Source organism: Orussus abietinus, unplaced genomic scaffold (assembly GCF_000612105.2).
Source record: "Orussus abietinus isolate OABI.00-Male unplaced genomic scaffold, Oabi_2.0 scaffold1, whole genome shotgun sequence".
NCBI classification, from domain to species: Eukaryota; Metazoa; Arthropoda; class Insecta; order Hymenoptera; family Orussidae; genus Orussus; species Orussus abietinus.
Window position 1 is genome coordinate 2,045,688 of NW_019396017.1, and position 22,725 is coordinate 2,068,412.

The 22,725-nt window shown below is 34.2% G+C and overlaps 3 protein-coding genes across 15 annotated transcripts; 2 read left to right on the forward strand and 1 right to left on the reverse strand.

The window, feature by feature from the left end:
• Window positions 1–95: 95 nt before the first annotated feature.
• LOC105698137 (actin-related protein 2) lies at window positions 96–4,338 on the reverse strand. 2 transcript variants are annotated; one of them, XM_012422128.1, is made up of 9 exons: window positions 4,288–4,338; window positions 3,939–4,011; window positions 3,661–3,771; window positions 3,090–3,107; window positions 1,967–2,046; window positions 1,768–1,903; window positions 1,250–1,609; window positions 897–1,175; window positions 96–825 (listed from the first exon to the last, which is right to left on the reverse strand). In XM_012422128.1, the coding sequence occupies exons 2-9, from the start codon at window positions 3,984–3,986 to the stop codon at window positions 652–654; spliced, it is 1,206 nt and encodes a 401-aa protein (XP_012277551.1). In that variant the 5' UTR covers window positions 3,987–4,011; window positions 4,288–4,338; the 3' UTR covers window positions 96–651. The 2 variants fall into 2 exon arrangements, with proteins under 2 accessions (XP_012277551.1, XP_012277552.1); XM_012422129.1 differs by lacking the exons at window positions 3,090–3,107; window positions 4,288–4,338 and having other exon boundaries at window positions 3,939–4,281.
• A 411-nt stretch (window positions 4,339–4,749) lies between these two features.
• On the forward strand, window positions 4,750–8,943 carry LOC105698068 (enhancer of mRNA-decapping protein 3). Of its 3 annotated transcripts, none has more exons than XM_012421976.2 (6): window positions 4,750–5,013; window positions 5,175–5,347; window positions 5,437–5,684; window positions 5,801–5,955; window positions 6,121–6,333; window positions 6,448–8,943. In XM_012421976.2, the coding sequence occupies exons 2-6, from the start codon at window positions 5,190–5,192 to the stop codon at window positions 7,039–7,041; spliced, it is 1,368 nt and encodes a 455-aa protein (XP_012277399.1). In that variant the 5' UTR covers window positions 4,750–5,013; window positions 5,175–5,189; the 3' UTR covers window positions 7,042–8,943. The 3 variants fall into 3 exon arrangements, with proteins under 3 accessions (XP_012277399.1, XP_012277398.1, XP_012277397.1); XM_012421975.2 differs by having other exon boundaries at window positions 4,751–5,013; window positions 5,437–5,669; window positions 6,073–6,333; XM_012421974.2 differs by having other exon boundaries at window positions 4,752–5,013; window positions 6,073–6,333.
• An 81-nt stretch (window positions 8,944–9,024) lies between these two features.
• On the forward strand, window positions 9,025–22,502 carry LOC105698066 (E3 ubiquitin-protein ligase Nedd-4). 10 transcript variants are annotated; one of them, XM_012421966.2, is made up of 17 exons: window positions 9,304–9,319; window positions 10,191–10,314; window positions 10,499–10,768; window positions 12,279–12,479; window positions 12,693–12,853; window positions 13,245–13,425; window positions 13,552–13,667; window positions 13,796–13,928; window positions 14,797–14,946; window positions 15,366–15,416; window positions 15,836–16,115; window positions 16,245–16,303; window positions 16,387–16,452; window positions 16,616–16,845; window positions 16,930–17,051; window positions 17,165–17,804; window positions 18,052–22,502. In XM_012421966.2, the coding sequence occupies exons 3-17, from the start codon at window positions 10,613–10,615 to the stop codon at window positions 18,152–18,154; spliced, it is 2,649 nt and encodes an 882-aa protein (XP_012277389.1). In that variant the 5' UTR covers window positions 9,304–9,319; window positions 10,191–10,314; window positions 10,499–10,612; the 3' UTR covers window positions 18,155–22,502. The 10 variants fall into 10 exon arrangements, with proteins under 10 accessions (XP_012277392.1, XP_012277389.1, XP_012277387.1 ...); XM_012421964.2 differs by lacking the exon at window positions 9,304–9,319 and adding an exon at window positions 9,495–9,719; XM_012421969.1 differs by lacking the exons at window positions 9,304–9,319; window positions 10,191–10,314 and adding an exon at window positions 9,025–9,242.
• Window positions 22,503–22,725: the final 223 nt, after the last annotated feature.

Genomic DNA, 22,725 nt, shown 5'->3' on the forward strand with positions numbered 1-22,725 from the left:
GAAACGCATAAATCTGTTGCAAGCCAGGATTCTATAGGGGGATGTACACAGGTAATGTTATACATCAAAAGATATTAATTTTTTGTTGTATAAAATCGTGTATGGAAAAAAGTAATTTTATTCTCGGTATGTCTTGGAAAAAAGTACAAAGTGATTTAGGCTATGTACAGATATACAATAGCTCAGTGAACAATAACGCTGATAAGTTATGCTAAAGTCATGAACTTATTATCTAAAATTAAACGTAATCCTGGAACAATCTGCACCTCTGATAATAGTAACATGGAATTGAGAATATCTGAACATTAACATTTATATCGTATTTATATCGTTCACGGTAATATTTTAGAATTTCTTTTAATGTCACCCAAATAGCCATGCACTTACATACGAAAACGGTTCATAAAATAATTCGTATGTTGATAGATCGGTTATCACATATCAGCCACTACCCAATTGATACTTCAGTATTCGGTTAGTATCTCTTAAAAGTACATACAATCTGAAGTTGATGTAATTTTCAAGACTAGTTTACTGTATTTACACTGTGGTGCATTTCAAATGCCATGGTATCACTTAACGAGGTGAACGGTTAAACATTTAACATTTCTCAAATAAGAAATCACCTAGTTGTACACTTATGCAAGCCAATTATGATTGTTCGTACGACGCCAGTTTTTTTAATACATTAAGACCATTTTCCTCGTATTCTTCACGCGTTATCCAAAACGAGTCTCGATCCTTTGTTATTTCAGCTAATACAGCTCCACCCACGAATACCATGTCTTTCCGCCTCGGAGAATCTTCTATTCTTATTTTGAATTTCTGCATAAATTTAAGGAGAATATTATCATAGAGTTAATTAAAATTCTAAGAAAAAAATGTGCTGTATTTACCCCCAATTTTGCGGTATCATTTTTAAGTACTCTCTGTACGTAAAGTTGCTTGATTTCACGTTCCAATCTTGATGGAAGCCCAGGATACATTGTGCTTCCCCCGCTTAGTACAATATGTTTGTATAATTCACTTCTCATATCAATGTCTGCCGATTGAATGGTACTGAATACCAATTCTGCAATTCCTAGAGCTTCGACATTGATTAAATGGGGCTGGAAAAGTGCTTCTGGTGCTGCAAATCTTTCTCCGCCGACTTTTATTACACGGCCGTCTGGAAGCTGATAACTTAATATATAAGTAAATTGCAATTTTACGTATTACGCAACACCCATCGTACGCACTTTCCACTTACTGTATAAGATTCCATTAATACTGTAGTTTCACGTGCTAACTTCTCTTCAGTCTCAATATTATATCCTATGTAGCATAATTTTTCCTTCATCATTCTAACCGTTTCAAAATCTGCTGAGTGATTGAATGCATAACCACGTAACAAAAGTAATTTTATGAGATACATGGTGATATCTCGACCAGCAATGTCCAATCGTCGGGTCAAATGATGCAAAGTATATTCTTCAAAGACAGGACATATGTGAGTTACTCCGTCACCTGAATCCACCACTACACCACTGATTAGACCTTGGGCGTAAAGAGTCAGCGCAGCCTGAACAGCTATGTATGTTCCAGCGAAGCCATATTTTTCAAACATCACCTATCATATTGTTAAAATTTGGGATGCTTTAATTACATCTTAATACCAGCATCGAGAAATATAAATATTTAACAAATTCAATTATTCATTATTTTATTAAATTATTCATTACTTCACACAAAATCTACTTTTACTCTAATAACAATTAACTTACTCACCTGTATCATTTTCTCTCTATTTTTAGTAGGATTCATAGGAGGTTCCGTTAATAATATTTTACATTCTCTGGGATTGATATTCATTTTCTCCTTTCCAAATGTGTAATCCCAAACATGACACATGTCTTGCCAGTTCCTAATCAGATGATACCATAGAATTAATTATGAAGTTCAAATCCCTAAAGTAAATATCACTTACCTAACAATACCATTTTGCATTGGATAATTGATCTCCAACATAGATCGAAGTTTGCTTGCCTCATCACCAACCATCAAATCCTATTATAAGTATAAAACTCAATCAATTCTATATGTTAATACAAATTATTTGCATAACAAACAGATGTACACTCTCAAAAGGAACTACAACTGACTCTATATACATAACACATTAATGCCTGAGTACCTATAGGAAGTCTGCATAATAATACTAATTTTTATCAGTTTTGCAGAACCATTCTCATTAAAATTATACGTTGATAGAGTATTCATTGGAAACACCTAGTTGTACGATTAAATAAATACAAATCTTGAGCTGCATTATAAAAACTTACTCTACACCATACTTTTTTTGCAGTTGCAATCATAATACTCTATTCTATGATTACATGATATTATTCAGTTTTATATTATCATAACTTGAAAAGTATAATTAATTTTAAAATCTGACCACTTCGAGTATGGTACAAACGTGACTATTTCATTTATATTATTAGTACAGACATTAATGACAAATATAGCAATAAACTTACAGGCATGTTAAGCACATCCTATGTAAGCAACAGTAAGCATACAAATATATTAAGTAATTGTTAAGAGCAGAACATATTGAATATCATTGCATTCGCACACGAAATAGAAATGCCCAGAGAAATATTTGATCTATGAATTAGTGATCATTGATGATGGAATTATGAAACAAAGTTAAATACTAACATCATTACATGTCTCACCAAAAGTTCTCCAGGTAATTTTGAAAAAAAATTCTCAGTACTAATGTTTTACAGAAAATTTAGTTTGATGTATACTCTTATTAATAGCGATGACTATTCAGTAGAAAAGAAAAAATATCTTTTTCTAAACTACTGAAATTACACTCGTTGATATGTAATGAACTTCATCTAAAAATATTAATGTATTTATCAAACATTAATTATATTACTTTTAAGAGTCGGAATGAAGTAAATGAATTTTTCATATTTCCTGAGTGGTCAATTCTGAGCATTTCATGTATATAATTTATATACATTCTGAACTCAGATTACCATTGATCAGCATTCATAAAAGAAATATTCTTTACATAAGTTTACAAACTGACTTACACGAACACAATGTTCTTGCTGAAAATAAAATCATAGCATTAAATTACAAAATCAAACAAGAAATATAAGCGAATAAATTACATTTCTGAACAAAATATTAAAAAAAACGAACATTCGGGTGACATTCAAAAAAGAATAATATATTATCATTGATCTATTATACGTATATACTTTTCTTGACACCTTGACATTTCAATAATTTTAATCTTAACATTAATAAAACCTAAAATTGAAATTAATATATTTCCATTACGTGCAAAAACATTTCTTTCAATTTATAGCTGCAAAATGACTGTTGCTTTAAGGCAAGAATTTGTGGATTACAAATAGTTAATACTGAAAAAACGCGTAGAAAAAGAAATGTCAAAGGTAATGTTTTGCTATACATTTTTTATTAATTAAATTTAATGCATTGATAATATGAAACGAGAAAAATATGGGGTAATTATTATAAATGCATTAATTTTAATTTGGTTGTAATAAGTACTTTCATAGATGAAATCTTGTATATCATTTATACATAATGATATACATATCACGTACATTACGCAGGATATGAGAACTGAAATACCTTAATGTCTATGCCTCCAATTTTATTGACAGCTCTGATAATAGGCCGTCCTACTAATGATGGAAATATGTGCGCTGGAAAATTTGCTCCTGCATATCCACATTTGACGAACTGCGAATAACACATGAAATTGATGAAAAATAAGTTGTAGAACATTATAATGCAAAATAAATTTTTTACATATGAAATATTGGTATTAAATAATTCGTCTTCATAGTTTCACGGTTGCTCTTTAATTTTTGCTTCAGACCATTTAGTAGTAAAGTTGATAACCTCACCCCCGTTCCATTATCACACACGATGACTTTTCTGCCTTTGCTGTCCATATTTTTTCGTTTCTTACTGTGACCTCTAAATCATAAACTGTCTTATTAATTTCGTTATAAAAAGCTTTTACAGATTATCGTCACGACTCTAAAATGACTAATCTTTAAGAAGTTACTGCAACTCAATGGGCGTCACCGGCATAACGATGCGTGGTGATATATTTCGATCGAAGAGAGGCTACAGATTTGTGCAAAAATACAATATTTATCAATAAAAAAATATCTCGAGTTTCCGTCATGAATTTTGATAAATATTAATTAGACAAAAACAAACGTCTTTGAGTTTTGACCACAATCTTACTCGAAACTGTCAAGTGCACACCAATGGAGCTAGTTTACATCGTTAAACCAGTTAGTACAAATCAAATACTACGTTTACACCGAGGTTAATTTATTCATCAAGGCATTGAATGTATATCATTTAGTGTAAATCTTTTCGTGCCATATATTGTGAATCGGTCCTTTGCTGCCCCCATGCGGAGTTGAAGGTAGCTTATATACTATGAGTAGTGTCATTTCACGTTTACTAAATTTGATATATACTTTCACAGTTTTCATAAAAAACCATTGCATCTATAAATATAGAAAACCACAGAAATGTATGTTTCATGTGCACCTAGAGATAAATCCACTAGTAAGAAAAATATACGATGTAATTGGTTGACCGTTTACAAGGGTGAAAAATGTATTCACCCAACAAGAACAAACCTTGTTGATCCGGAGTGTTCTGTAAAGATTTTAATTCTATGGAACTAGCATTTCGAAAATAGCAATTATAATCTTCTATGAAAGATAAAGACAGAAAGTGCTGAAATAGTGGGGACAGTGATCTCTTTAACATTGCTTTTGGAGTACTGTCTTCTTCTCCCAACGTGGACGGAACCATTACGTTAAAGTGGTGTTTCTAATTTAGATCGAATAATTATCAACCCCTTCCAAAAGTATTTATAGAGAATCGAAGCAGATGAAATTGTTTTATTTATTAATTGTTACTTGACAAAGTCGCTTATACGGCTGATTAAAACAGGTATGAAAATCATTTATTATTTCCTTGTATTCATTCATGCAAAAGTCGCGATGTCGTTTAATGCTAAGGTCGGCAAATTTAAATCTTTAGAAATATTTCTTATGAGATTAATTAATGATACGATAGTAAGAAATACATTGGCTTAAACAAGTTTGATTCAGTTTCAGGCCTTCAAAATGTCAGAACAGTTTATTGGATGTACCGTATCAATAAAATGTATTAATCCATTAGGAACGTATCAAGGCCAGATTGTGGATCTTAATAGAGACACAGTGATCCTTACAAAAGCATTTCGTAATGGAATACCATATCCATCTCCTCTAGTTGTTTTATTGTGAGTTCTTTAAATTCTATGTAATATTGCACTGTATATCGTAGGTTTAAACATTTCATTAATTTTATCACGGCACACAAATATTACAGCGCAAAAGATATATTATATGTAAAGATCATTTCAACTGAGGAAGTTGGAGCTAGCACTACAGATGGGCAATTGCAAAGTAAAGTAACCGTGAAAAGACCGATAGCAAAGAGAGCTGAAAGATCCGTATCCGATAGTATTGCTCCAATAGTACAACCTACAAGTAGTCAAGCCCAACCAAGTGCTAAGAAACAAGCAGATGCACCGCCAGTCAATTTGGAGCCCTGCTTTAATGGTAAAATTAATTTAGGTAATACTTCATACAATTTCATCCATTGTACTCATTGACATAGACGCACAGGTTGAGAATCTAATGTAAAACGAGCTTTGGTACCAATTGTTAAGTAACAAAAAACATATTTTCAGGCGAAAGTGCTGCTAAGAATACTTCAACTCAAAGGCGATTAACAAATAGACAGAAACGGCTTGAAAGAGATGAACATACATTTGGTACTCCAATTGATCAATCGTTAAGTCAAGATTTTGACTTTGAAAAAAACTTGGCGCTATTTGATAAAGAGGTTTGTTTTTATGATTATGTTATATTTAGCCAGTAATAAATATTTTCCTATAACGTTCGGTAAGAAAAACATTTATATTCCTTTGTAAGACAAGAGTATATCCCTTGTTTATAACAGGCTATTTGGCAAGAAATTAATTCTCTTAAGCCAGACATTATTCGACAGTCAGAAAACAATCGAGGAACAACTGGAAAATATCGTCATGATGAAAACATAATCGAAGGGGAGCCAACAGAATTCAGACAGATAATGGTGCCATGTCCCGATGCGAAAGAATATGTTACAGACGACGGTTTAGTTATCCCCAGTATTACATTTGACCTTCATCGTCGTTTAATTGGTGCCGCTGATAGGCTCGGAATCAGTTGGGAACGCAGGGTAACATCAGTAGTACATTTATAATACAATAAATGATACATATTTAAGAAGTGGAATGCATATTGTTTTGCGTAAAGAATTAAAATCACTATATGCCGATTTATTAAAAATTAGGTGGAGCTGCTTGGTCGTGCCGGGTCTGAAATCATCCTTCAGTTGTTGGGTGGTGCTCATCGATTCAATCCAAACAATGCACACCAATGGCCAACAGTAGTGGCGCTTTGTGGGCCTCATCGATCTGGAGCAGCTGGTGTTAACTGTTCCCGTCAACTCTCTAGTCATGGTGTGAAAACAATAGTTTACATTGAAAATTCAGAAGACGTTTCCTTACTTCAAGAACTGACCCTGTATAAGCTGACCGGTAACAAAGTAGAGACAAAAGTTAAAAATTTACCCGTTGTCGTGGACCTAATTCTTGTTGCTCTTTGTGAAGAAAGCTCACCAAAGATGGTGAGTCCTATAGCTAAATGGGCTAACAACAATAGAGCTCCAATTCTAGCAATCGAACCGCCAGCTCTGGGTACACCTGGTATTTTAAGTAAATTTAGTTTATTGGGCGGTTTGCCGTTGTCTCACAGTGCAGAGAATGGTAGGTTATATCTCTGCAACCTTGCTCTACCTAACAAAGTCTTTTCAGATGTTGGAATTACGTACAAATCCCCTTTTGGACCAAAGTTTGTAATTCCTTTGCATTCAAACAACTCCTAGCAAATTCCAATAGGGTATGTCACTTCTATTGGGATTCTTTAATATTGCACACGTACAATGTGTTATTTATAATGGATGCATGCAAATGGTGTAATATTTTCAGCAGGAGTTAATGCAGATTAAATGAGAGCGCATTGTACGACATTCCATGTATCGTATTTATAAATCGCGGTAATGAAATTAACGAGGGGTCTGCTAAGTCCTTAAACATTCAGACTTCAGGTCGATAAAGCAAAAGTCGCGATTATAGTTGCAAATTTTTCTGAACATCTGCCGTCTTTTGTAACAGGTAAATTATATTAATTGAAATACGTGCTGGTTTTATGAATAAAACAGTGTAAATATCAGATCCATAAGTACATACATACATAAAACTTGAGAAATTTAGAAAAATCTGCTACCTATGCATACAGTAGTTTGGTATTAAATACGAAGTTTAATTATTGTCATAGCAGGTTTCTATAAAATCAATGATCTGCAATAACCCGGCATGGTTGTGGCGATTTATAAAAAAGTTTAACCAATTACAACTGCTATGCTTTTGTTTCACTACTCAAAATTATGGTTATTTAACTGACTGAGAATATCGAGCACTTAAATTTAGTAAATTGTAAGCAATATATAAGACTGGTAATTCAATCTTGTTGTGAATGTTTTATCTTTTCGGAGGATTTCATTTCAAAATGCTAAAGTTCTTATTCAGTTTTCTAACTTACCTTGATTTATTCTAGGAAATATAATTACTTGTATGAGCGTGATTGAAATGATAGTGAATGCAAATCAAATATGGTAAATGCTTAATGTCCCATTTGCAATTGCGTAACTATTTATCTTGAAACTTTAAAGAATGTTCTTAGACACTAATGACGAATCTGTTCCAAAAACTGAATTATTCCTCTGAGGGAGAGGGAGGGGGTAATGACAATAGCCTAACATTATATTTAATAAAACTTGTCCGATTTATGTACTTCTTGCGAGCAGTCAGATTTATACGAAGTCTACTTTTTTTAATCATGTAACTGATACTGTTATGTTGAACAGCTGCTATGTGTAATTATCTTGTGTGTATAATGTTTACAGAATCATGTTACGAGTTAAGAGTAATTAATTTAATGTATTGTTAGAATTCCTTTTTCATCAAAATTTTGAAGAGTTCAATCAATGCAAAAAATGCACGCCTATGGAACAATTATTATGACGGTAAGAGCCAACATTAAAGTTTGGAAAAAAACAGTGATTTTGGCTTTTGCCGTTACTTTTCCTTTTCGTGTTTTAATACTATTCACATGGACATTATATATTAAGATTCTGAAATTGTTTGTAAGTTGTGTTTCTTTTTCTTGTGTATGTATAATTAATAGATCACATTATTGTTCTTGGATCGTAGAAACCACTATCAGTCAGTATTATTGTTCTACAATGATATTAAGTAATGATCTGCCGAATAGAATACGATAGGATATTGTGAAGGAAACAGGCTAACAAATTTTTCTTTAATGGAAGGTATTCATCTGAATTCCAGACGTGCTGTATAACTGACAGTTTTGCTAAAATTAACTTTGTATTCTACACATAGGTGAAAGTTGCGCAAAATATGGCTGATGATTTAAACAATGATTTATCCTTCAAAAATGAATATGAAAGTTCCAGTCTTTCCTGATAGGTAGGATTTTACTGTCAAATAAGATGAATATGTTAAACATTTTGTAAATAATGGTAAGATTTTATTAGATAACTAATTTTGGCTGAATTCTATTTTATACAGTATAGCTCCTTAATTTTAATAATTGTAATTTATTCATATTTTACTATAATTGTATATCTATGGGACATTAGTACACTTCAAGTTAGCAATCAAATTGTATTAATCATAATTAATTATATTCTATTATTTTGAACGAATGAAAATAGTAGTGTTTATTATTTTTATAACATTATCAAAGTGAAATTCCGCTGCTTCGGATTGCTTAAGAAATGGCGTACCAACTTGCTACTCATGGAGGAAGTTATTTACTCTTCATGGTCAACCAAGTATGTGATATGAATTTAAAAATTGTTATTTTGCATCATACGCCGGCAACCAGTCACGTCACATTCAGTTTAGTCGAATGGCACAGGACTCAGGACCATTGTGCTTTATAATACGGAAATTTACGAGTCAATCAAAGTGAAGGGATATTAAAAATTTATGTAGGACTTAAGTAAGATTTAACACCATTTGTCACATCATTTATATTTATTCATAGTGCATTTTTATAAAGATGGACAAATAGAACAGGTATGCAAGAGCATTTGAAAACTAACTCATAGCTGTAGCTCTTAAAAGTTACTTTCAGAGAGTGGTTTTATGAGAACTGCACATTAAATCATTACCTTGAAGTAATTTAGAGCATTTCTTGGAAGTAAATCTGTACCACTATGTATAAAATCCTCTTGTAGATAGACCTCTGGAAATACTAAGATTTATATAACACGAGCAAGGAAGGGGACTTTATATCTGAATATACCGTAAATCGTGCTACTAGGCACACTTGTTTTCCTAACCTTTATAGAAAATCGAAAGTTGGAGCAGTGAAATATGACTGTGTCTTGTGAATAATTTAACTGCTCTAGAAAGTGTTGGAACAATGAGTACCTTTGGATTTATCAAGAATTACATCAGTATTTTCCAAAAATTGGTTAGCTACTATTTAATTCCTTTCGTTCTATTAACTTCCATTTGTTTTAAGAATATCACGTATTCGTAAATGCGTGTTAACATACATTGAATTATGTTTATCTTGATCCTGTCACACACTAAGCCATTGCATTAATATGTGTTATCACATACCTATTCAAGCACAAGTCTTATCTTCTTGATTCGCTGTGAATCTGTACTTTTTAGATGTACGTAATGAGATTCAGTAATACCACTCTATCATGTGGGTGAAGTCGATGTGGTACTTATAATCAGTATTTTAGAAGAAAAAAAGAAACGTAGGGACGTTTTAGGAAAATTCGTTTAATTACAGAGTAAACTGACATATTATTTATCAATCTGTGACCTGTTGATAAAAGTGATATCGTATGAAATTAGTACTTCTCAGTATAACATGAACTAAACCTGTGTTATATAAAAATCGTTATCCAGTGTTTCAATGATTTTCTAGTCAATATCAAGCCTGGTACGGCAGATGGCATTGAATATTGGATTGTGCATATTCATTGTGTTTTCTGTATTTTATACCGCAACCTGTGACATTATGCCAATTAGTACTCCAAATTTGTAAATTGGTGAGAATTCTTATGAATGTTCATACAGTGATTTAAATAGTGATCATTATATATATTAATCAAGTGCTTTTTGCTTTTTCTAAGAAAATGTTGGTAGCTTAAATTCTGAAAAAATTTCAAATTTTAGATATCGCTACTTATTAAAATACTTCACACTACAGCTATCGGATTATGTATTTCCCAGATGTATATGACAATACTGTGGCCACATGAAGCGAGGACTCAAAATTCCAGTTTGTGAGAACAAAGATAGGAAATTAATTAAAGCATACTGTAATTAAGAAGAAAAGTATACAAGATGTCCGCTACCGTGTCCTGCCATGGTTATGTGGGTGTCGAACCACCTGTACCGAGACGGCGTGCTAATTCCTTTTGTGCAAGGCGAAGATCTTCTGTCTCGCAGGCAGCTGCTCTTACAGCACGAATGAGCAGATTTTCTTTAGTTGAACCTGCGGTAAGAATATTTCATTACATTATGTATAACGAAAGTTAAGTTATTGAGTAGCACCAGTTTAATTAATTTAATTCCATATGTATATTGTCAATATAAATGGTATATTGGAGAGAAATGATGCATATGCAAAAGGCATTACAGAATTCTATTAATTACTTTTATATTTGAGAATTTTATACAAAATTATCAAACTTTCTAAAAAAAATCCGAAACTATAATTTAAATTCCGCGCCATTCCAATCTCAGGGTACTCGTGACAACCGCTATGAATCATTGGAAGCATTGAAATTTCGAATTAGAATCGAAACGTTTTCATGGTAGATAACGTGTTCAATTAGAAGTAGGTGATAATCATTCAAGTTTTGGTATATAATTAGAGAAAGTTTGACGGTCCCAATGGTATTAGACAATAGTATTTGTTATTTAAAAGGAAGACAAGGAATTGGGAATGTTGGCGGCCATATTGGCAGCCATCTTTAAACGTACGCTACATCCGTCTGACTCGGCTGCGAATTTTCAGTGACGGAGTCAGGTGGAGTGGGGTTAAGACAAAATAGGTTTCTTGATGGAACACAATAAATCGTGATTCGTGATCATTTTCATAAGAGTCATCGATAATTGGGAAACATTCTACGCTTCGTGAAGGTTAATGGCAGAGGAACATGAATACGGATATAATCCGAACGCCGGCGGCGACGGGCAATGCGTGTGTAAATTTTTTGACAGTTTGACAAGTATAAGTTGGCTTTTCAACGATTTATTTCGGAGTGGTGTTTACCGAGCTAAATGTTCTAATGTTACCTTCCGAAATTAGGCTAGGACGATGAAACGTCGGGCTTCTGTGGTTATTCGATTTACTAGCGTCTATCGTCTTAATTACAATGTTCAACGTGTTCATTGACCGTGGGTGCAGTACTAAAGATGGATGAGTTGTATAATTCTTTTTTGTGCTACCACGGAACAGTGTGTCAAAATTGACTAGACATGCTATTTCGGCTACTCGCACGTTGTTATTTCAATTACCACATTACATCTATTTCTTGAATCCCAATATAGCTGTTAAGGTGAATGAGGCGGACGCTTCAATGTTAAGTTATTTGGGAATTTTGTCAAAACATTGCTTTCTTGTCAAATACAGAATCATACAGTTACTCATAGCTTCTGACAAATTAATATTTTTTAGAATTCTGAAGTGTGTTGTTCCTTCGTTCGATATGTTAAAGTGAAAGCCTTCGGGTGGTTTTGACGTTATCCGCATAAGTTGAAGATAATACATTTGGTTTCTTGCACATTTCCATAAAATAGATATGTAATTCAATTGTCATGCTCACGTGTTGCAAACGTATTAACAATCTTGATTAATAGTTAAATTAAATATGCAGACATGATTTTATTTCTTGTGTACTTTAGAAGATTATTTAGCTTAATTGTTATTTGCTCCTAAATTGATATTTGCTCCTAAATTGATTAAACTTTTTTAAGGATAATTATAATCCTTTTTTTAATATAGAGAGAAGATGGGACCAGCAGGCTGAGGTTGAGGGTGATTGCTGGGCACCATCTTGCGAAAAAAGACATTTTTGGTGCAAGTGATCCATATGTTCGCATTGATCTGAACACCATAAGAGGAAATGAGACTGTGGACTCGATACTTACAAAAACTAAGAAGAAGACATTGAATCCTATTTGGGAAGAAGAGTTCATATTTAGAGTAAGATTTGCTCATATTATTTACATTAAATAACATTATCTTAGGTAACAAATGACTGAGTTTCAACTATATATGTATTAGAATATGGTTCTGTGGACATACTAGACATTGTGAGTGTAATCACATTTAATTACTACTAGTAATATAAATATCTAGAAAAAAAATATAATTTTCGTCTGTATGCTTTATAACACATGGAATTTATTTGAAAAGGTTAAACCAGTGGAACACAAGCTGGTGCTGCAAGTATTCGATGAAAACAGATTGACGAGAGATGATTTCCTTGGAATGGTAGAACTGACGTTGATTAACTTACCAAAAGAACAAGAAGGCCGAACCATTCCTGTTAAACAGTATATACTTAGACCTCGCAGGTGAGTCTCCTCTCCATAATTGCCTTTTAAAGAATGAATTATAATTTTCCCACTTTATAATTTTACTAATGTTTCTGGATTACGTATAATCTTATTTTACCTAATAAGATCACCAAGGGTATTGACTCTTGTGCATGAGCATCATGGGTAATTGATGGTTCTTTCCCTTAATTTGAATTAACTTTTTGTTCAACATTTTCAAGAAATGGAACTTTTCTTCCTGCACATATCTCCAATAAATTTGGTAATTTTTCAGTATGTAAGATACCAGCCTTAATTTATAAAGCTTTGTTATATCTTGCACTCTGTTATTATGCTTTTTTAAACTTTTTCGTCACTTTCTGTTTCTTTTGCTAATGCAAATCAAATAATGGACGAGGATATGGTATAGTAATCATTCCAGTCAGCGGTCAAGAGTTAAGGGGACGTTGGAAATATATCATGCTTATATTTCGGACTCGCCGGGCGTAGATACCGGAGAAGGTGAAAATGCACCTGATTCAGGAGGATGGGAATTGTTGGATCAACCTGCACCTGTATCAAATAACAGCCCTGTGGAGCAAGCTTCAGAGGTATAATATATAGCATTTCTAATTGTCCAGTACTCATTTATTATAATAACAACCTCGATTACTGATAAATAGGCAAAATGATGTGCGAATGACAATAATTATTTACAACTTAATATCTGTTACTAGGTGGTAATAATAAATGGTCCACTGCCTCCAGGTTGGGAAGAAAGGCAAGATGCGAATGGCAGAACATATTATGTCAATCATATAGCTAGATTTACTCAATGGGAACGACCAACGACGTGAGTTGAATAAAACCTTTCCTTTTATACCTCTACTATTTTTCGTTGGAATTATGGAGGACGTTATGGCGTCAGTAGTATTTACAGCGTCAAATTTAAACGGTGTAATTATCGTCTAATGCATTTAGAAATCAAGTTCCTACTGGCGGAATAACCACAGAGCAACGAAACTTGGATACGGCAGCAACGGAATTCCAGCGACGATTTCACATTAGTGTGGATGACGCAGAAAGTCGGCCCAGAAGTTCCGTCATCAATCAGGTAACATTGAAATTTATTTGTTTAGAAAATCATGACAAACTTAGGACATTAGCATGAAAAGTGTAGATATAACTTTTAGAATCGGTACCGCTGTCTTCTCAGATTGTTTAAATCGTAGCATTCGTTTGCTTGTGCGAGAAAGGTCATAAATAACTGTGCTAGTAAATGTACGTTGCACCGTACAATCACTTATTCAGGGTATACAAGAAGTTAGAGTACAAGATTCTTTGAAAAAGAGCACACTTGTCCTCATGGCTTAAATAGTAAAATTCATGAGTACGTGGCATGACATCTTGAAAAGTTTAGCTCTTATCGCATGAACATTTAACATTGAGGTAATTTGGTTGACTAACATATCCGTGCATATCCACTGTCATTAAGTAAATATTAATTCATTTTGGTACATCAAAATAATCGCATTATATAATTCCGTAGTTTTTAAGCATCTCTTTGCAACCTTTCGCATTACACACTATTCGGTATTGATATTAATATTCATTTAAACACTTAGGACACTTAAGTTACCTCTCGAGTAAGGATCCCCACACTCTTCCTCAAGTTCTGTCCGTTTTGCAATTTGTAGTCAGACATTCAATCTTCTACTAAATTTAGTATCTGGATCTTTTATTTACAATTAAGTATAGGTGTGTCGTTTGTAAGAATCTTATATCATAGTTGATCTGAGAAGTAACGTCTAAACATGAATCAAACATTCTAGATATTAAATTTTGTTGAGATACATATTCCCGTAAATCACTCATCAGGTTTCACGTTACCTTGAGATCGCTTCTTAGGAGTGCTAAGAGATAACTGACTTAAAGCGAGCTCGCATGCGGTATGAAGCAATGTGTGCATATGTGTGTGTAAGGACGGTGAAGTTGCTCGGATGGAGGATGAGGATGTGGCTGGAAGGGAATGTCAGGGTGGGGAAAACGGGGAAAGGGTTCTTGGGGATGCTTCTTCGGACTCCGGCCGCTCTGTCGATCAACACGGCTACTTGGGTGAATGCGATGAACAGGTATACGCTAATTTCACATTTTTCCTCATTATTAACAATTCGAATCGAGACAATTAATGTCGGCAGACACGCATGCTTCAACATCATTTGAGGAAGCTCGCGCGCTTTTTTTATTTTTTAATTACGATAGCTTGTAATATGTCATGACACTCATTGTAGTCAACGTCAGTTAGTAAATATTAGTTGCATGTTCTACACTTTAAAAGGACGAATTTTGGTTAGAACCGGAGAAGGCACTGAATTTATTGAAATATTATTTTGATGCTAATGTACATTGTAAGACTTTTTCGAAATTGGCATTTAATTACTGCCGTATCTTTTTCTATATTCGTTAAAAGTACTCGATTTTTAAATCTTAAAATTTAGTTTAGTATTATTTCTACCTTGAAGTAACAAACAACCTGAACATGTTTCTTCAGAGCGATGACAATGTGGATAGCCCAGCTGGTTCTAGACGGTCATCGGAGCAGGTAAATTGTCAGCTATTAAATTATTCAATTATAATGCTATAAATATCGACCAAACGTAGTAATGCACGCTTATACCCTACTGTATGTCCATGCGTTTTAACACTAACGGGCTAATGCGTACAAGAAATGTAAAACCAGTGCATAGTACACTGAATGTCAGCACTGCATTTTTAAAGGAATGAGAATGTCGCACCACTTATTTAAATGCAACAGTATGAAAAGATTATAAAAATAAATCTCGTCTAAGTGGGAAAACTAAGTAAACAGCCCAGGGAAACAAAGTATGGTTAATTCTATAATGTTCTGAACTGTACTTTGCAGTTTGTCCTATAGGCCTGCTTTAATAAAATAATTATCAAAATCGTATATTCATGATCGTAGAATGAACAACTTGAAAATCAATTTCGTTTAATATTTAGATCGAGAGTCCGAAGGCTCCGACGATCCCTGCCTTAAAAGGAGAAGGACTTCCCCCAGGATGGAGTATGCAATTGGCTCCAAATGGCAGAATGTTCTTTATAGACCATAATAAGAGGGCCACGACGTGGGTTGATCCCAGAACTGGCAGACCTAGTGCTATACCTAGTCATAATGCACCTTCTACCACCCCCAGAAGTGATTTAGACCAACTTGGACCTCTACCTGAAGGCTGGGAAGAAAGAGTACACACTGATGGAAGAATATTCTTCATTGATCACAGTGAGTGATGCAGATTGCGTCAAGATTGGTAGACATTCTTTTCCTAACCACTTTTGCACAATTTCGAGCAGCTGAGTTTACATTCGTATCTATATTAAGTGTATTAACTTGTTTATGATTATCAACCAGATACGAGGACAACGCAATGGGAAGACCCTCGCATGTCTAATCCACAGATCGCTGGACCGGTAGGCTTTTAAAAATGTTAATTAACAAGTAATATTTAATGCTACGCCTTTTCAATATTCACTGCGAATTTATGTGTTTATAGGCTGTTCCTTACTCCAGAGATTACAAGCGCAAGTACGAATACTTAAAGTCTCAACTTAGAAAACCGGTAAGTATACGTCATACGATATCCATTTAGTGGATCGTTTAAATAATTGCAATCATGACCATTTAACAATGGTTATTTAATGTATTTATATCAAAAGTTGAACTACTGAAACTTTAAAAACGTAAAAAAAAAATGTTTAATACAAGTTGTATTTTGTTTCCAGAATAACGTACCTAATAAATTTGAGATCAAGGTGGGGCGAACGAACATCTTGGAAGATTCATACCGTATAATTAGTTCAGTTAATAGAGTTGAAATTCTAAAGACGAAATTATGGGTTGAATTCGAAGGTGAAGTTGGTTTGGATTATGGTGGACTTGCACGCGAATGGTTCTTCTTGCTTTCGAAAGAGATGTTTAATCCGTATTATGGACTTTTCGAGTATTCTGCCATGTAAGTAGTTTTTTCACTAAATAACTATTTACGAAGACTGATGGCAGTGCCGAAATAATGAACGTTTTATTTTCGACCCTTTAGGGACAATTATACCCTTCAAATTAACCCTTTCTCTGGAGTATGCAACGAGGAACATTTGAATTACTTTAAGTTCATTGGACGTATCGCAGGCATGGCTGTTTATCACGGAAAACTGTTGGATGGTAAGTACAACTAAGAAGTAGAAGCATCAAACATTCTATTTGTGAGTAAAGTTAAAATGATTCGATCGGGGGTTTAATTTTTAAATAAATAAGGAATTATTTTCTTCTTTAAGCTTTCTTTATCCGACCGTTCTACAAAATGATGTTGGGCAAGACAATTGACCTTAAGGACATGGAAAGTGTGGACTCAGAGTACTACAATTCTTTATTATGGATCAAGGAGAACGATCCCAGTGAATTGGAATTAACGTTTTGCGTTGACGAAGAAAGCTTTGGACATACATCACAAAGGGAGCTGAAGCCGAATGGTTCAAACGTGCCGCTGACGGACGAGAACAAGGACGAGTACATAAGTTTAGTTATTCAGTGGAGGTTCGTCTCCCGTGTACAGGAACAGATGAATGCCTTTCTCGAAGGTTTTAACGCGCTGGTACCGCTGACCTTGGTGAAAATATTTGACGAAAATGAATTGGAATTGCTAATGTGCGGAATACAGCATATCGATGTAAAGGATTGGAAGCAGAATACTCTATACAAAGGAGAGTATCACGCGAACCATATTACGGTGCAATGGTTTTGGAGAGTAGTCCTGTCCTTCAATAACGAAATGAGGGCGAGACTTCTACAGTTCGTAACTGGAACTTCTCGTGTGCCCATGAACGGCTTTAAGGAGTTGTATGGCAGCAACGGGCCGCAGTTATTCACGATCGAGAAATGGGGCATTCCAGATAATTATCCCAGGGCTCACACGTGGTAAGTGGTTTGGAAATATTTATCAGATTGTAATTACTAATTCAGTTGACACGGATGTTAAAATCCTCAGAAGTTTAAATCGACTTGCACGATCTTTTCCAATATTCCAATAGCTCTTAATTTTATTTTTAATTAAACTACGGCGGGAATGTAGTGAGTAGTCTGACGGTTTCATCGCTATTAAGGTCGATATCATATTTACAATTCAAATGAACGCCAAACATAAAGAAAGATAATATTTTTCCAGTTTTAATCGAATAGACCTGCCGCCATATGAAAGTTATCAGCAACTCAGGGATAAACTAATTAAGGCGATTGAAGGCTCGCAAGGATTTGCTGGGGTGGATTAGCGCGAGATACCATTTTTTATTATGATACCTGTAATATAATGTATATATATATATATAGAATTATATAGGTATATATTTACATACACGCGTAGGAACACCCGTATAAGCCATCTTATAACGATTACTTACTATATAAACTGCACTTTAAATCAACTTAATTATTTTAAAAGTTCACCGTCATATCTCTTCTACATTGAACTCAGTACACAGCTCAGCTTTAGATGTATTAGCTTCTCACTTTCACCTGTTATAACCTTACTATAATGTTAAAGTCATTAATATTTAACAATAATAATCGATTATAGTTCGATACGAGTTGCCCGAGAAGGTATGATCGTTAATTCTGTAATGGTCATGGGAGATTTTCTCGAATGTAATATTTTATTCAAGCGTGCCTTGATTGAAGCGGCACCGTTGGAAAATTACGCAACTTGTTAGGGTGCAAAATCATGGACAAAGTATTTTTCAAGCTGTAATTCTGTGCAATCGATTGTCGGTTTGACCCGTCACGCTTCAACGTGACGCTTTAGTGTTGTATCTTAGAAATCAATGATGATTGCAAAGTGATCAATTAAAAATGTACCAGCAATGAATTTGAAATATTGTTGAACATTTATACTTCACTTAATAGAACCGATTGCTTGTGTATAATGTTACATTCTAAATTTTTCCCGATGTTTAAACGAAGATCGTTTGGTAATCATACGATGCTTCATGCACCTTATTAAGTTTGTCCAACATAATTATTAGAGTACTCACCGATAGCAAAGCATTATTCTATACGGATTGAAGAGTTCATGCAAAGGAGTAAATAAGTGTAAAAAAATTACAATTTTATAGGGATTACAAATGGTTGTATTTAAAGGTGGTTCAGAGTAACATTTCTTTTTGGAATATAATTCTAGGAATAGGCATTTTACGGCAATTACCTTGATCACCATCAATTGATTTTTTCATGCTATCATATTAACTATTTTTTTAAATCATAACCCTGGCATTTACATCGTTTCTATGTCCTGCTCTTGAAATGAAATTACTAAGCGCATGGAAATTTACAACTAACTTGCGATTAGCTTTAAGCGAACAACCTAATCATCTTTCCAGTTCGCTAGTACACGATGCTGGTGACATGATGGTGGTAATCCATAAATTAAATGCGGTTTCTCAGCAGTACAGTATTTTTGTAAACCCTTCATTCGGGCATAATAATTGCACAAGAACATCCATTGATTACCGTCGCAAGCATCGTTCGCAAAATTCATAATTATATTTAAAAAACCTCCCATAATTGTTCTCCGGCAGAATCGGTCTTGTGTAAAGGAAAGATTCCTACAAATTTCCAAAACCGTTTTGTCCGCAGGAACTGTTATCAAAATTCTGAACATTTCATCAAAATCATGCGGCCCAAATTGACTTCTAAATAAGATGTTAAACTCGCCTGAGTATTCTTAATTTGGTCTGTGTGGCTTTAAATATAGACATGATTAAGTAGAACGGACGGTCAATTTAATCCGAGTATGTGGACTCGCGTTTCTCTATATCTTTAATTTGACACTCTTAAAATCAATTCCTATACATTGAGCCGGTTCCTTTCTTTTCTTCCCACGATATTTTAATTTATAAGTAACACCAAATGATGTACCCTCGTGTGCATCAGTTCCCGGATTAACAAATACTTGTCTATTATGTTAAAGTCATTAAAATATATTTTCTTGTATACTTATCTGTTGTGAGTACTAAAGAAGATATAATGGAATAACTTTACTGATAGTGTCTGTTCATTAAAATGCTCTCAGTTCAGAGATGCCCGCTTCTTTGTACTTTCATGGATAAAATATAAAAGAAACTACGTACTCTTGTCATATATTGCTCTAACTATATGCAATGCGACGTTTTATTTTTTGTTGTTGTAATCATGATGCTACAATTATAATGGTGCCACAATGGCGCTCATAGTGTGTATTAAAGAGATTAATGCCAAGCAGCTTCGATGCGATGTGAGTGCTATCGGAAACCCATTATAAACGCGCAATTATCTCGAGAAGCAGCTGGTACAAAACAATATTTCCAGCGTATTAGGAGAAAAATCAAATGACGTAATCTTACTGAAATATGTAAAAAGGAGAGATTAAAACAGAATGCCGTACGTATAAAGATCGTCCACCGTCTTTCATGACAAGTAGCGGTAATTCGTAGTTGAAAAGATTATCAATTGGAGTACAAGACGTTCACGCAGTTTTCAAGAATGAATTAAATTGGTAGTTAGCAACGAAATGAAAATCTTGTCGGCGACAATACACAAGATACGTGTGAATTTGATACATTCCATCCTGCTTGTACAGAATTGTTACGTTATGTAGACTTTTTAACACGCCCCGTTACATATTAAACATTATTCGTATTACCGTTGTAAGCGACAACGAAGCGGTTGCAACGTCTGTAACAATTAATCCGTTCTTCGCATAGCTATTTCCTTTTACATTAAGAATAGTAGTTCGCCGAATTGTACATTCACAGCGCCCATTTATTTTCTTTTTTTTTTCCCGTAATTCCACGTGATTAATTAGCCCGATCTTCGAGTGTATTTGCACTTTGGAACGTACATCAAAACACTAAACATGTTTGCGATCCTTGAATCCGGAAGATCCGGCTAATAGTTATTAACACGAGGCTCTAAGATGTCTATACGTCTGCGACTGAGACATTCGAGTCATATATTTACAGCATATACACGTAATCATACCGCTCGATTAAGGAAGCATACGTTGTACTGGGTATGACACTATACTTAAAGGAGGAGCTTTTAACATGGAATAAATATGCCATAAGTTAATTGTATCAAATCTGAACGACTCCGCTTTTAACACGGTGATTGAGGAGGTACTTTCCTGTCAGCTTTGTTGACGTTTCGATCGATATTATTACTGGCCAATATAAATATTGGTTATACCCAGAGATACAGATTTTTGCGAATTATATTGGCGAACAGTGGTCGGTACAATCCGTCTTTAGTTTTGATATTAATGCGTTGGCTGTCAATGTAACTGCCGTGGATGGTGTTGGCAGCGAACGTGTTAAAAGCCTTAAATCGAGAGACGTAGAAGATGGACTACCCCATGAATGTCGATAAGAGTCTTAGTTGTAATGGATTTCGAACACGATTAATATTAGCTCTTAATCCTGCTGTATTCGGCGAAAATTTCATTACTGCATTTTCTACCTATTCAAGATAAAGGCAATACTGTGTGCAAACGAGGTGTATTAGAAAAAAAGTTTATACTGAAAATGTTCCAAACAATGTAGCGAGTGATTTTTGTTCGGTATGTCTTTTGACATCGGGTACTGTTAATATTAAACAATGTTTTTATCCTATGGAATAGAAATGACAGTTGAAGATTTTTCGCTTAGCATGGTCGGACTGGTTTGAAAATACGGAACTTTTTCGATTAAATTTGTATTGTTTTAATTCAACACGTCACTCGAGCAATTATAAAGTTACAATAATAACTGAATAATGTAAGTTATGATGATAACGGGTTTGCGTTAATAGACGAACCGTGTCATGTTTTTCATGCGAAACTGAATGGACATCACGTAATTGGATTTTCAAATAATTGCTCGAGTACGTACGGTACATCGTATTGTTGTTTTGTTGTATCCAAGTTCCTCTTTTATAAAATTATATGCGTGCAATGATAATTAGTATTACGGAATACAACGCGATATCCATTGTAACGAGAACTTGTTAATATAATACTGCAATTTGTACACTCCTTTCCACGTTTGCCATTTCAACGTTTATCCACAACATTTATTTACACTTTTAATTAGGTATATATCGTCGATTATTCTTCGCGTATACGATATAACCACAAAGCGCGAAATCACACCAAGGGACACCTTACTGCAAAGTACACGTGCAATTCGAAATTATATATACCTTTTATTCGCGTGTAAATATAAGAAACATATTAATTATATTCTGTACAATATTAAAATAGAAATCGGTCCGACGACCATTTCAATTGTAATCAGGAAAAAGCTATACTGTGCCGTATTCAAAGAAACACGTAGACTTTGGACTTTGGAAGTTTTCATTAATCGGAAAGCTCTCGCGGATCCGAGCGAGATAAAGGCCCGTGCGTTTTTCGAATACAAGCATTAGTTTCTACAGTGATAAATAATCCTAGGCTTAACGAGTCGGAATGAAACGCAATGACGTCTCAAGGCAGGATTGTAAGACATCGATATAGTAATTTATTAAAATAAGATTCCGAAGCGAAGTTCATTCGTACTTGTATTATTGTATAAAAATGAAATAACCGCAAATAAATTACATCAGAAACGAGTCGTCTGGTTAACCCGCGCCGTGTACCATAAATCACTCCAAAGGAAATAATAATATCATATTCGACATTTGGGAACATCAATCGCATCCCAGTCAACTCAAATAAGAATTTCCCATTGAAGTCGTTCACGAGTTACCATGATCCCTTTTTTTCCCCCAAATAATCGAGAACGTTTCTAGCGGGATCATTCCAGAAGCTTCGCGTCGGTTTGAATTTTCGCGC